Source organism: Oncorhynchus masou, chromosome 33, assembly GCF_036934945.1.
Source record: "Oncorhynchus masou masou isolate Uvic2021 chromosome 33, UVic_Omas_1.1, whole genome shotgun sequence".
Lineage (NCBI taxonomy): Eukaryota > Metazoa > Chordata > Actinopteri > Salmoniformes > Salmonidae > Oncorhynchus > Oncorhynchus masou.
Window position 1 is genome coordinate 10,833,083 of NC_088244.1, and position 15,638 is coordinate 10,848,720.

Genomic DNA, 15,638 nt, shown 5'->3' on the forward strand with positions numbered 1-15,638 from the left:
CTCCATAGCTAGGTATTGTCATTGCAATAACCACACCTGTCCAGTAGGTGGAGTCCAGATTCAAAACGCCATTTTATAAACTGGGTGGTTTGAGCCCTGAATTCTGATTGGCTGAAAGCCTGGGCTTATCAGACCGTATAACAGGGTATGACAAAACATTTAGTTGTACTGCTATAATTAAGTTGGTGACCTGTTTATAATAGCAATAAGGTTCCGCAGGGGTTTGTGATATATGGCCAATATACCACGGCTAAGGGCTGTATCCAGGCACTCTGCATTGTATAAGAACAGCGCTTAGCCGTGGTATATTGGCCATCTACCACACCTCCTCCAGACTTATTGCTTAAGTGACACAATGGAGGTGCCTCTAGCACTGATTTAGCACGTGATTGTAAACTGTGAGCTTATTAGTCAACTTTAAGTAATTATTTGTTGCTGTGATTGGTTGTAGGTGTTATGATACTGATGGTTTGTTGAGACTGATTGTTTGTATGGTTGTGGCTAGTGGATAATAGTTGTTGCCAACTGTAGCTTAAAAAAAATGTAACCAGGCAAGTCAGCTAAGAACTAATTCTTATTTACAATTGTGCGCAGCCTTATGGGACTCCAAATCACGGGCAGGTGTGATATAAGCCTGGATTCGAACCAATTATCCCATGCTGCTAAGTAAAGTCATGTCTGTTCGTAGCTGGGTTATGCTTCGCTCAAATGTTGCAGTTGTCAACAAACCATCAGTATCACCGCACAAGTATGACGAGAATGCACCTCAACCTATTATTTACTATGCCGGTGCGTTTTTCAGAGGCAGAGGGGAAGTGTTGCACAGCGATTGTGTTTGAACCAACATTTCAGTGTCACAGTTCAGTTGACAATCGTTTTTACGGTCTCTGTTTTGAGTGTATGCCTAACTGGTGGCTGTGTGAATTTGGAGACAGATAGGCTAGCCATTTTCGTTTTAACATTGCATCTGAGAAAAGAAATCACGTGTTATTGATGAGGCATGTTCTGATGGAACCGTTACAGTTTCAATAAACCATGCATCGATATGCCGCCCTTCTCCAATACGAAGTGTAGGCTATAGCAGTAGAATAAACACTCATATAATACAGACATAGTAAAATCACTGGTTTCCTGGCGGTGAATTGTCTGCACGTTGGTTTCATCTGCTCAGAAAACTAGCCGAGCACACCTTGGAATACAACAACAATCGGCTGATCCTCATCTCTGACGTGTTTACTAATCTATGGACAATGTAAATAACCACATAGGATATATTTTTTTAGAAAGTGTCACGCTAATTAATATCCCTGGGAATATTATCAGGCTGCAAGTTTTAGGACTCCCTATTAGTCTAAATGTGATTCATGCATAGATAGCCTGCTTGATAACTTTATTATAACACATTATTTAACTGTACAACTAACGTAAAATAATAGAGCTTTTGAAGATGCGTTTAATGTCTTTTGAAGATGCGTTGGATGCCTTTTGAAGATGCGTTTAAAATGCGTTGAATGTCTTTTGAAGATGCTTTGAAAATGCGTTGAATGCCTTTTGAAGATGCTTTGAAAATGCGTTGAATGCCTTTTGAAAATGCGTTGAATGCCTTTTGAAAATGCGTTGAATGCCTTTTGAAAATGCGTTGAATGCCTTTTGAAGATGCGTTGAATGCCTTTTGAAGATGCTTTGAAAATGCGTTGAATGCCTTTTGAAGATGCGTTCAATGCCTTTTGAAGATGCTTTGAAAATGCGTTGAATGCCTTTTGAAGATGCGTTCAATGCCTTTTGAAGATACTTTGAAAATTCTTGTTGGCAAAGAATAAATATGCTATACATTTTTTCCATCTGTTGTAATAGTAGTGTATTGGAGTTTATGTGAAAGTTCCTCCCCTGTGTTGACGCCAATAAATAAGCCAGTAGCTTTCGATGCGGAAATGTACATGACTTGCCTCACAGTGACAATGACATAAGGAACGTTCCAAGAGGTACACGCGGAACCTAGACTAATCATCGCACTAGAGATTGGTGCGGCAAGGCGCTCTGCGTTTGTTTAGAATTGTTGTATTGATATAGTGGCCGCCCACTGCCTGCCATTTAGAAAGTTAAATTGACATCCCTAGCCGCAGCACGGATGGAGCATCTATCGAGGTTCGTAGGTCAGATGTCCTTGACAGATGACAGCAGAGCAGAGGGCATCATCTCATCGGAGTATAGTGTAAGTGAGAATCACCATACCTGTATATCAAATCAAATCAACTGTTATTGGTCACATGCACATGGTATATTCTCGGGTTATAATTAATTCCCATAGAAAGACAATAAGACCAGGTGATATTTTCAGATGAAAAAAAAGTATGATTTAAGGCATGTGCAAAGCACTTCGTGGGACTTTCACATTGCAATTGTATTAATCTATTGATTGCAAATAACTGGTTGAATAATGGCTAAAGATTGTGTGTACGCTGTGCATGATGTACTACATCACAGGCTGCACACCATACACTGGTCCAGTTGTAGATAAGGGTAGTAAGCCTGAGAGGTTTGATGAGTAAATAAAGGAAAAGTAGGCTACTGAATTGTTTGTTTGAATGTTATATGTGCAAATCATGTTGGCTACTTGTTTTCTGTATAGTATGATACAATGCATGTTGTAACTTGCTTTCTGTATAGTATAATACAATGCATGTTGTAACTTGAATGCAGTTGACAAAAACCTTCTTTCAATTCAGTGGCATCTCTCTTTAAGGCACATGCAGAAGTGAACCTTGGTTATTTAGTTTTGTTTTGACATTACACTGAACTGAATAGCAACATTTGCAGAAGTATATTTTGTTAAACTACTGTAGGCTATTGCTCTTCTTACATGTGAACCTCTGTAAGTGTTAAGATACAGTAGGTAGGCTAGTCCTTTTTTTTCCTAATTTAGCTTCCAAAGTTCAAAACTAAGTTATTTATTAACACTGAGGCCACTATGGGAAACATTTCCTTGTTGCAGCTAGTAACTGTTGCGTAAGATTCTTTATTGACAATGTTCCATTGTGAGGGGTGGCAGTGCTTTTATATGCCAGCATCAGATTGTTTTCAATAAACATGATTCTGTTGACTGTTTGTAGCTTGAATTAATGACAGCAATGATCGAAATAGTAATACATGTGAACTATTTTCTAACCAGCCTCATTCAAATCAAATCGAATTGTATTTGTCACATGCGTCGAATACAACAACCTTACAGTGAAATGCTTACTTACAAGCCCTTAACCAACAATGCAGTTTCAAGTATAAAATAAATAAATAAAAGTAGCTAATAATTAAAGAGCAGCAGGAAAATAACAATAGCGAGGCTAGGTACAGGGGGTACCGGTACCGGAGTCAATGTGAGGGGCACCGGTTAGTTGAGGTAATTGAGGTAATATGTACATGTAGGTAGAGTTATTAAAGTGACTTGGCATTGACAATAACAGAGAGTAGCAGCAGCGTAAAAGAGGGGGGGGGGGGCAATGCAAATAGTCTGGGTGGCCATTTGATTAGATGTTCAGGAGTATTATGGCTTTGGGGTAGAAGCAGTTTAGAAGCTTCTTGGACCTAGAATTGGCGCTTCAGTACAGCTTGCCGTGCGGTAACAGATAGAACAGTCTATGACTAGGGTGACGGAGTCTTTGACCATTTTTAGGACCTTTCCCTGGTGTAGATGGCCTGGATGGCAGGAAGCTTGGCCCCATGTACTGGGCCGTACGCACTACCCTCTGTAGTGCCTTGCAGTCAGAGGCCGAGTAGTTGCCATTCCAGGCAGTGATGCAACTCGTCAGGATGCTCTCGATGGTGCAGCTGTAGAACCTTTTGAGATCTGAGGACCCATGCCAAGTCTTTTCAGTCTCCTGAGGGGGAAATTATTTTTGTTGTGCCCTCTTCACGACTGTCTTGGTGTGCTTGGACCATGTTAGTTTGTTAGAGACTAAGAGACTAAGGATGTGCCAAGTGAGAAATGGTGGTAATGTAATAATGTAATTATGTCTATATTATGGCATGAAGAAAGCTGTGATATTGTATCAGTATTACTTCAGTCCCTATCTTCACCCCAATCTGGTCTTGAACTAGGGACCCTATGAACACAGCAACTGCCTCCCACGGAGCATCGTTACCTGTTGCTCGACAAAAGCCGCAGTGCAGGGGAATCAACCAGTTCAAGGTCTCAGCGCTAGTGACGTCAGCGATTGAACTGCCACTAGCGCACACAGCAAACTAGCCATTTCACACCGGTTACGTTATTACATGCAGGGCCTTCAGAAAGTATTCACACTCCTTGATTTTTTTACACATTTTGTTGTGTTAAAGCCTGAATTTAAAATGGATTACATTTCTAAATGTTTACAAATGAATTGAAACTGAAAAGCTGAAATCTCATGAGTCAATAAGTCTTGAACCCCTTTGTTAGAACAAGCCTAAATCAGTTCAGGAGTAAACATGTGCTTAACAAGTCACATAATAAGTTGCATGGACTCACTCTGTGTGCAATAATAGTGTTTATCATGATTTTTGAATGTCTACCTCATCTTTGTAACCCACACATACAACTATCTGTATTCTGTAAGGTCCCTCAGTCATGCAGTGAATTTCAAACACAGATTCAACCACAAAGACCAGGGAGGTTTTCCGATGCCTTGCAAAGGGCACCTATTGGTAATAAAAAAAAATAATAATAATATCCCTTTGAGCATGGTAAAGTTATGAATTACACTTTGGATGGTGTATCAATACACCCAGTCACTACAAAGATACGGGTGTCTGTCCTTCCTAACTCAGTTGCCGGAGAGGAAGGAAACCGCTCAGGGATTTCACCCCAATGGTGACTTTAAAACAGTCACAAAGTTTAATGACTGTGATAGGAGAAAACTAAGGATGGATCAGCAACATTGTAGTTACTCCACAGTACCTACCTAATTTACAAAGTGAATATAAGGAAGCTTGTACAGAATAAAAATATTCCAAAACGTGCATCCTGTTTGCAACAAGGCACTAAAGTACGGCTCTCCAACCATGTTCCTGGAGAGCTACTGTCCTGTAGGTTTATACCAGGGCTCTCCAACCCTGTTCCTGGAGAGCTACTGTCCTGTAGGTTTATACCAGGGCTCTCCAACCATGTTCCTGGAGAGCTACTGTCCTGTAGGTTTATACCAGGGCTCTCCAACCATGTTCCTGGAGAGCTACTGTCCTGTAGGTTTATACCAGGGCTCTCCAACCCTGTTCCTGGAGAGCTACTGTCCTGTAGGTTTATACCAGGGCTCTCCAACCCTGTTCCTGGAGAGCTACTGTCCTGTAGGTTTATACCAGGGCTCTCCAACCATGTTCCTGGAGAGCTACTGTCCTGTAGGTTTATACCAGGGCTCTCCAACCATGTTCCTGGAGAGCTACTGTCCTGTAGGTTTATACCAGAGCTCTCCAACCTTGTTCCTGGAGAGCTACTGTCCTGTAGGTTTATACCAGGGCTCTCCAACCATGTTCCTGGAGAGCTACTGTCCTGTAGGTTTATACCAGGGCTCTCCAACCCTGTTCCTGGAGAGCTACTGTCCTGTAGGTTTATACCAGGGCTCTCCAACCATGTTCCTGGAGAGCTACTGTCCTGTAGGTTTATACCAGGGCTCTCCAACCCTGTTCCTGGAGAGCTACTGTCCTGTAGGTTTATACCAGGGCTCTCCAACCATGTTCCTGGAGAGCTACTGTCCTGTAGGTTTATACCAGGGCTCTCCAACCATTTTCCTGGAGAGCTACTGTCCTGTAGGTTTATACCAGGGCTCTCCAACCATGTTCCTGGAGAGATACTGTCCTGTAGGTTTATACCAGGGCTCTCCAACCCTGTTCCTGGAGAGATACTGTCCTGTAGGTTTATACCAGGGCTCTCCAACCCTGTTCCTGGAGAGCTACTGTCCTGTAGGTTTATACCAGGGCTCTCCAACCCTGTTCCTGGAGAGATACTGTCCTGTAGGTTTATACCAGGGCTCTCCAACCATGTTCCTGGAGAGCTACTGTCCTGTAGGTTTATACCAGGGCTCTCCAACCATTTTCCTGGAGAGCTACTGTCCTGTAGGTTTATACCAGGGCTCTCCAACCATGTTCCTGGAGAGATACTGTCCTGTAGGTTTATACCAGGGCTCTCCAACCCTGTTCCTGGAGAGCTACTGTCCTGTAGGTTTATACCAGGGCTCTCCAACCATGTTCCTGGAGAGCTACTGTCCTGTAGGTTTATACCAGGGCTCTCCAACCATGTTCCTGGAGAGCTACTGTCCTGTAGGTTTATACCAGGGCTCTCCAACCATGTTCCTGGAGAGCTACTGTCCTGTAGGTTTATACCAGGGCTCTCCAACCATGTTCCTGGAGAGCTACTGTCCTGTAGGTTTATACCAGGGCTCTCCAACCATTTTCCTGGAGAGCTACTGTCCTGTAGGTTTATACCAGGGCTCTCCAACCATGTTCCTGGAGAGATACTGTCCTGTAGGTTTATACCAGGGCTCTCCAACCCTGTTCCTGGAGAGCTACTGTCCTGTAGGTTTATACCAGGGCTCTCCAACCATGTTCCTGGAGAGCTACTGTCCTGTAGGTTTATACCAGGGCTCTCCAACCATGTTCCTGGAGAGCTACTGTCCTGTAGGTTTATACCAGGGCTCTCCAACCATGTTCCTGGAGAGCTACTGTCCTGTAGGTTTATACCAGGGCTCTCCAACCATGTTCCTGGAGAGCTACTGTCCTGTAGGTTTATACCAGGGCTCTCCAACCCTGTTCCTGGAGAGCTACTGTCCTGTAGGTTTATACCAGGGCTCTCCAACCATGTTCCTGGAGAGCTACTGTCCTGTAGGTTTATACCAGGGCTCTCCAACCCTGTTCCTGGAGAGCTACTGTCCTGTAGGTTTATACCAGGGCTCTCCAACCATGTTCCTGGAGAGCTACTGTCCTGTAGGTTTATACCAGGGCTCTCCAACCCTGTTCCTGGAGAGCTACTGTCCTGTAGGTTTATACCAGGGCTCTCCAACCATGTTCCTGGAGAGCTACTGTCCTGTAGGTTTATACCAGGGCTCTCCAACCCTGTTCCTGGAGAGCTACTGTCCTGTAGGTTTATACCAGGGCTCTCCAACCCTGTTCCTGGAGAGCTACTGTCCTGTAGGTTTATACCAGGGCTCTCCAACCATGTTCCTGGAGAGCTACTGTCCTGTAGGTTTATACCAGGGCTCTCCAACCATGTTCCTGGAGAGCTACTGTCCTGTAGGTTTTAACTTTTACCCTAATTTAGCCCACCTGATTCTAATATTTATCTTCAACTGGGGTTGGAGTGAAAACCTACGGGAGGGTAGCTCTCCAGGAACAGGGTTGTAAAAACACTAAAGTAATACACAGGGTTGCAAAACACTAAAGTAATATTGCAAAACATTTGGCAAAACAATTACGTTTTTGTCCTGAATACAAAGTGTTATGTTTTGGGCAAATCAAATACAACACATTACTGAGTACCACTTTCCATATTTTCAAGCATCATGTTATGGGTATGCTTGTAATCGTTAAGGACTGGGATGTTTTTCAGGATAAAAAAGAAACGTATTGGAGCTAAGAGCAGGCAAAATTCTAGAGGAAAACGTGATTCAGTCTGCTTTCCACCAGACACTGGGAGATGAATTCACCTTTCAGCAGGACAATAACCTAAAGGACAAGTCCAAATTTTCACTGGATTTGCTTACCAAGAGGATATTGAATGTTCCTGAATGGCCTAGTTACAGTTTTAACTAAAATCGTCTTGAAAATCTATGACAAGACTTGAAAATGGCTGTCTAGCAATGATCAACAACCAAGTTGACAGTGCTTGAAAAAAATGTACAAGAACAATTTGCAAATATTGTAAGATCCTGGTGTATAAAGCTCTTAGAGGCTTACCCAGAAAGACTCACAGCTAGAATCGCTGCCAAAAGTGATTCTAACATGTATTGACTCAGGGGATTGAATACTTATTTAATCAAGATATATTTGTCATTTATTTATGATTCATATTTAACAAACGTTTTAATTTTTCTTCCACTTCAACATTACAGAGTATTTTGTGTAGATCATTTTTTTTGTGACAAAAGGGCTGAGGGAATATGGCTAGTACAGTATGTGGTTACTAATGTGTAAAGATTGGTTTCGTTGGACCCTACCTGAGATTTCCTACATTCAAGGTTTCTGCTCTCAATTTACCTCTCTTTTAATTACAGTTTCACAATCATGAAAGTTGCTTCCAACCTCATCTCAGCTTCCGTGTCTCTTTGTGTTTGTAGAATATCCGTGATCGAACTTCCATCATCAAGAAAGATCTTGGCCTCACGACGAAAGCCGGGGCACTGAAGGACAATGTAAAGAAGAATCGTTACAAAGACATTTTACCATGTAAGCACAATGATGGAGACTTAAAAAACGTTAGTGGTTTTTACTCTAATTGAAAATTAGATTCTTGCTTAATATTAAACTTATCTGAACAAAAACTCATATATTTTTATATAGATGACCAGACCCGTGTTCCCCTAACTCTACTGACGAATGACAATGATTCTGACTATATCAACGCCAGCTTCATTAAAGTACGGTATTGCCCTCTCTCATTCAGTAAGTCCTATTGCATTTCACTCAGCTTGGTCTGATGCTGATTATTCTGCTATATCTCGTCTGTCCTCTAGGGTGCAACAGAGACCAGAAAATACATAGCGACCCAAGGACCTCTGTTGCACACTTTGGTTGACTTCTGGCAAATGATTTGGCAGTATGATGTAAAGGTAAGGAAGATTTGTATTCAGCTTTCCTATAAATGTAGTAGCGCAGCTCTGTTGCACAGATGAAGAATGGGCAAATTGTCTCAATCTACAAGTCAGTTAAAAACAAATTCTTATTTTCAATGACAACCTAGGAACAGTGAGTTAACTGCCTGTTCAGGGGCAGAACGACAGATTTGTACCTTGTCAGCTCGGGGATTTGAACTTGCAACCTTCCGGTTACTAGTCCAACGCTCTAACCACTAAGCAACCCTGCTGCCCCTAATGTTTCCTCTATTCCTATCCCTGTTCTAGGTTATAATCATGGCTTGCAGAGAGATTGAAATGGGAAAGGTAAATGCCCTTTTAGTAACATTTTAATAAAAAAAGGTACAGTAGAAGTGTGAACATATTATTGTACTGTATAATTGATCAACTTTGGTGCTGGTCTCCACTTGACTCATAATGTTGTTGTTTTTTTCACTGTCTGTCTTTTTTAGAAAAAGTGTGAGCGCTATTGGACAACTGTCAAGGAAACAACCCCCTTTGGTCCCTTTATTGTCTCAAATGTACGTCTTTGTCAATATATCTTCATTATATTGTATACTGTGAAGGTACACAGACCACAGAGAAGTTGTAGCAGCATTGACACAACTTTCAGTTGATCCAGATTTATCTTCTTAGTTGTATTACTATTCAGGAGTCGTCCCAGACAGATGGGTTGCCTCCCACAATGTCACCAATATTCCAGCATGCACAGAGTGCTGTCCCACTAGGCACAGATGTCAATTTAACATATATTCCACATTGGTTAAGTGACATATTGAAATTATTCAACCAGTGTTTGCCCAGTGGGGTTGTTTTATAGTCTGGGTTTTCAGAGAATATTCAAGAAGACTTCCCTTTTTACACAACATCCTCCACAGATGATGTGTCAGTTCCTGTGTACTAAGTTTACTCAGTTTGGTTATTTCATGGCATATTGACTCACATGTTGTTGTCTGCATAAAATCACAGGCACCTGTTTCAGGAAACACTAGAAGATTTTTAATTGAAATGTTATCATGTTTTACAGCTTGAAGAATCCAACCCAAATGAGGAAGTAGTCTTGAGGACTCTGACTGTGAGATTTCATAATGTAAGTGTCCAACTGTGAAACGGGTATTATTTTAGGTTGTTTTCCATCAGCAGCACTAGTCAAATAATTATTCAATATCGTAGAAAAACAAGTCAGTGTTATTATCCACATTGGATAATCTCATATTATTTGTTGGTATCCAGGAAGTTGAATGAGCGGGAGCCCGTGAAGTCATATGCAAACCATGTTTTCTGTTTGTCTAGGAAACACGGACTATCTCTCAATTCCAATACACAGCTTGGCCTGATCATGACATTCCATACACAGCTGGTGGTATTTTAGAAATGATGGATATGGCTCGCAAAGCCCAGGGAAACAACACTAGCCCTGTTCTCATCCACTGCAGGTCTGTTTGTCCCCTATATATGACATACAGCACATACAGCACAGCCCCTATGATTACTGTCTGCCCAGTGGACTTGTTGTGCTCCGAGAGGAAATTGTCGCACACAGAGATCTATATATAAAATTCATCAATGCATATCATTCAATGTTGTTTATCACAAGGCCACATGTACTCCTTGAGCTCCATGTGTTTTAATAATGCCATTTAGCTGGACTCCTGAGTGGCTCAGAGGTAAAAGGAACTGCATCTCAGTGCCAGAGGCATCACTACAGACTCTGGTTCAATCCTGGGGTGTATCACTACTGGACGTTATTGGGAGTCCCATAGGGCGGTGCACAATTGGCCCAGCATCGTCTGGGTTTGGCCTGGGTAGGGGTTATTGTATATAAGAATTTGTTCTTACCTGACCTGCATAGTTAAATCAAGATAAATTGCGATATGTTAAATATTCAGGACCTGATGGGGTCTACTGTGTCATATCCAGACTTGGGAACTTCTCTGGTAATGTTTGAGTACTGCTGTCAGAGACTGAATGGAGCAGACCATGTATTTGGTTGTGTTTTGTATTTCCAGTGCTGGTTGTGGAAGAACAGGGGTGATTTGTGCCCTGGATTATGTTCATGATCTTCTTGTCACAAAGGTATATTATGTTCATGATCTTCTTGTCACAAAGGTAGTACTGCATTACATTGATGCATTACATTGATGCATTACATTGATGCATTACATTGATGACATCATTTAGGGAATTGGTTTTACAAGACCTTTGTAGACTGCAACTAAAAACAATAATACTTGTAAAAAAAAAAAAGATATATTTTTTTAAATATTGGTGGGTATGAGTGTTTTGACTAATGCATTCTCATATTTCTCCACCAGCAAATCAAAGAAGATTTCAATATCATGAAGATTGTAGTGGAACTAAGGAGACAAAGGCCATCAGCTGTTCAGACAAAGGTATTTTATTATCAGACAGAATTACATATGAGAAATTGTGTTTATTTTCTGCAGGGTGTTATATATCATGCAATAAATACTGTAATTCTCTCCTGTGGAAATGTTGGCTTCAATCATCTTTTTTCTATCCTTCCAACCAGGAGCAGTATCAGTTTGTGTTTTCTGCCGTGGCTTATATGTTTGAGAAGGCTTTACGTTCCCCTGAGAACAACTACCAGAATCTCACCAAGGTAAGACAGAAACAATTATCATGTTTTTGTAATTGCTATCTCCAACCGACAGATGTCAGCCTTTCTAAAGGCAACACAGTATTCAACACATGCCGTACTAGCATTCAGGTTCAAGCAAGCTTTACTAGAACAATAAGACATGAGAGGGTATGGAGTATTATTGGGGATTATTGACACATCTGTTTTGCGGTCAGATGCTGCGTTTACACAGGCAGCCCAATTCAGATCTTTTGCCCGGTCAGATCAGATCTTTTGCCAATAATTGGTCAAAAGATCAGAATTGGGTGGCCTGCACAGCCAGAGGTACAAGGCAAAGCTGACAAAAGATGTCAGTTTGTCTGTTATTAAAAATAGAAACTAACAAAGGCCCCGTCTTTTCCTTGTGTCCTCCATTCAATCTGATCATATTATACTTCCGTCTGACATTTCAATGTGATGAGTGGAGTAAAAAGAACATTTAAAAAAATGTTACGCAGGAAACCAGCCATCACGCTTCCTCTCTATGCAAATATTGGCACATTGAAGATGATTGTTCACACATTTTCATACAGAGCCTGAGCTTTAGAGACACAGTCCTATACCTCTCTGGTCCTTAACGACGTATTTTGCTGTTTATAGAGCAACCAACCTCTCTATGATGACGTTGAGTCTGTGAAGACCTCTCCACCGATAACATCAGCCATCACTCAGCCACTTGTAAAAAGGTAGGAGCGACAATTCTTTCTTTGTTCAGTCTGATGTGTGATGTGCATCAACATACACACAATAACAACAGTTTCTGACTTCAATAAGCAGCCTGAGATAATGGTATAATGGTATAATGGTATACCATGGTAAGGTTGTGGAGATGTGGAGATGTTAACTTTCAGTTTGTGAGAGCGAGAAAGAGAGAGAGAGGGAGAGAAAGAGAGAGAGTGAGAGAGAGGCAGATAGAGAGAGAGAGAGAGAGAGAGAGAGAGAGAGAGAGAGAGAGATTTAGGGAGCTTCCTGTTTTGTACAAGTGAATCCATTGTCATCTATTTCAGTTGGCTGTACAACAGTGTTTTGTGTTTGTTGGGTGTGTAGGTTTAGTGTACATAAGCTTATCGATACTAAGTCATTTATTCATATTTTTACAATAGATATGATATGTACCTGCCTTGACAATGAAGCAAACACTATTAAAGTTGCAGTATGTAACTGTTGTGGACAAATATACACTACCATAGAAATGTCCTTGTTTTGAAAGAAAAGCACATTTTCTTGTCTATTAAAATCACATCAAATTGATCAGAAATACAGTGTAGACATTGTTAATGTTGTAAATGACTATTATAGCTGGAAACGGCAGATTTTTTTATGGAATATCTTCATAGGCGTACAGAGACCCATTATCAGCAACCATATATTTCAAGCGGTTTAGTACAATGATTCAATGACACTATACTCGCTTGTTTTATCACAGAAACTGAAATTAGGCTAGTTTTAGCAACCAGGAAATGGCTGAGCGATATCTGTGTAGTGCACCTTTAATATTGCTAAATGTACTGTATATTCAAATACTGTGTTGTCATACACGTTGAAGATCTTGAAGTGAAAGGGACTTTAAGCCAGTTATTGTTAGTTACATTTTACAGAACTTTAGGGAAACATGATTCATGAATCAGAAGGATGTCACCATTCCTGTACTACTAAACATTCATCATGCTGCAGAGGAAGTGACACACAGGGCTGTTAAACATCACTTTCACATCCTATTTCCTCCGTTCCATATGTTCAACTGTTTCCAAGAACCCGTCAGCTCGTATCACAGGCTTAAACACAAATGATCTATATCTCTGTAAACATGGTCAAAGACTCCGTAGGAAATCAGTATTGTAACATTGACATTTTTAATCAATCTTAATTTCTATACCGATATACTAATGGTAAAAATCCACTGTGGAAGCCCCAGAAAGAAAACGGACTAGATAATGAAAATTCAGTCATACGTATAATAGTTATGGCCATCTAGTGTGTAGAGCAGAAACAATAAGGCCACATATGTACTTTTTGCTTCTCACTGTTGATGGAATTGTGGATGTCTACTCCTCTTTAGAAATTCTAGTGTGCAGCCCAGAGCGCCTCAACTGTGCCAGCAGACGATGGATGACACCTATGCTGTGGTCAACAAGTCCAAACAGCTTCCGTCACCAGCCTCTTCCTCAGCTCCTCCGGCCGCTCTCCATCACTATGACAACGCAGAGCTGGGCACCCTGAAATGCCCCGCCACTGCTCTCTACAGCACGGTCAAGCCCAAGAGCAGGTGTCCTCCTGTCAATCCACCTCCAGAGGCCTCACCCATATATGACACAGCTAGACCGGCCAATCACAGGCTAGCTGAGGCCACATTAGGGAAGGAACAGAGTGGCTATGAACTGGTCACAGGTGAGAGCATTTTAGGGAGACCAATCTGAGGCCAGCTCTGATTTTGTTTTAGTCGTTATGCCTTGCAAAGAATATCCAGTCTTTTAGAAGAGCATTGTAATCTAGATCTAGTAACTTCAGTCCAATACTGTGAAACTGGGGAAATTGTGTAATGTTTATTTACGACGGCATACACTGTCCTTTTAAGTATTAAATCAATGCGAAAAGTCATTTGAGTCCTACATTGACCACAAAGGAGCAATATTTGTTTTCCATCTTCATTCAGTTTCTTGCCAGTAACAATTCCTTGACAGCCATATTGAGCTGTTTATGTGGAAAATGTTTGACTGATTCTTACGGTTTGCTTTTCTCTAGCTGAGCATCATTCCTCGATGGGAGATGACTATGAATATGTTTCAAATCCCATCAAAGACCTGACCAACAGCTGTACTCCTGGTAGCATGGGTGAATATCTGCTCGTGTTTGTGATACTGTTATCCAATGACATTTACTGTTACTATCCCGTGCCATTATAGCTACCCAATGTAATATCCATTTCCTCAGAATCTCATGATAATTGTGACTGGATGTCAAAACAAGGCTATGTAAAACTGTTAGTTGTACTTGCAGGTGCCTTCAACTAATCCCAAACACATTTCTCAACTGTCCCTCAGGGTTCAACTGTCGCATTAAGAAACCCAAAGGGCCCCGGGATACCCCGGCAGAGTGGAGTCATGTGGAGAGATGATACAGCAACCACATACCAGGCCTGGGAATGGGCTCTTTCTTTTGTAACCCGTTTGAGTTGGTATATTTTTCAGATCTGTTGTACCACTTCTTTATTTATTGTGATTGATATTACTGATGGAAAAAAATATATATATATTATGAAACATCTTTCCATTCTGAGACAGGTATTGTTTTTGGATACTACATAGGTTTTGGATCTTCAGCTGTCCCCATTGGAGAAGCCTTTTAAATAACCATTTTTGGTTCCAGGTAGAACCCTTTCCACAGAGGAACCCTGAAGGATTCCACCTGTAACCAGAAATGATTCTTCAAAGGGTTCTCCTATGTGGACAGTCGAAGAAGCCTTTCGGAACTTTTTTTTTCTAAGAGTGTATTTACCAAGTTATGGTGTGGTGGCCCTAACCACCAGGGGCACTATAGTAACATGGGATAATGAGCTTTTCAATATTAACGAAACAGGTATTGTAAAATGTTTTTTCACAGGTATTTTTTTAATATCTCTACTCATTTCTGGTGACAAGGACTTACAATAAAGACAACAATTTATTCAAGGTTCTTTGAAATAAATCTTTGTATTAGGCCTGCTAACTTACCACAGTCAATGCAGCATACATGTAGATACAACAAATGTTCTGGTGATCACATTAAAAACAATGTGCTTTACTTGAAAACACTTTGCTGGACATTCTGTGCTGGAAATACCAGCTTTGAAGATTGACCTCTGATTTCTGTGGCTACGCTGATATTATGTTTCAGTCCCGGAAATCTTCTTACACTCTGAAATTAACATCTGTGTATCTGCCAGATACCAAGCTGATACTCTGTCTGTCAAAAGCAACAACAAAAAAACTGAGAGAAGTCTCTCTGGAGATTAATGATTAAGTCAGCAATGCACTCAAATAGCTAACATTATAGCTATGTTTTTGTTTGCCTTTATTTAACTAGGCAAGTCAGTTAAGAACAAATTCTTAAATACAATGACAACCTACACCAGCCAAACCCGGATGACGCTGGACCAATTGTGCGCCGCCCTCCCAATCACGGCCGGTTGTGATACAGCCTGGATTCAAACC

General features: G+C 41.1%; 1 protein-coding gene across 1 annotated transcript; it reads left to right on the top strand.

Annotated features, from left to right (window-relative positions):
- The first annotated feature begins 1,941 nt into the window (after window positions 1–1,941).
- On the top strand, window positions 1,942–15,116 carry ptpn18 (protein tyrosine phosphatase non-receptor type 18). Its single transcript, XM_064956416.1, has 15 exons — window positions 1,942–2,212; window positions 8,292–8,400; window positions 8,515–8,591; window positions 8,688–8,783; window positions 9,075–9,113; window positions 9,260–9,328; window positions 9,835–9,897; window positions 10,101–10,243; window positions 10,817–10,883; window positions 11,123–11,200; window positions 11,341–11,430; window positions 12,049–12,134; window positions 13,508–13,836; window positions 14,191–14,280; window positions 14,490–15,116. Exons 1-15 carry the CDS (start codon window positions 2,129–2,131, stop codon window positions 14,561–14,563), a joined length of 1,494 nt encoding a protein of 497 aa, XP_064812488.1. The 5' UTR covers window positions 1,942–2,128; the 3' UTR covers window positions 14,564–15,116.
- Window positions 15,117–15,638: the final 522 nt, after the last annotated feature.

Coding starts and splice junctions, on each gene's coding strand:
- ptpn18 (XM_064956416.1), top strand. CDS start 2,129: ATGGAGCATCTATCGAGGTTCGTAGGTCAGATGTCCTTGACAGATGAC. Junction 2,213..8,291: donor TCATCTCATCGGAGTATAGT/GTAAGTGAGAAT, acceptor TTGTGTTTGTAG/AATATCCGTGATCGAACTTC. Junction 14,281..14,489: donor CTGTACTCCTGGTAGCATGG/GTGAATATCTGC, acceptor ACTGTCCCTCAG/GGTTCAACTGTCGCATTAAG.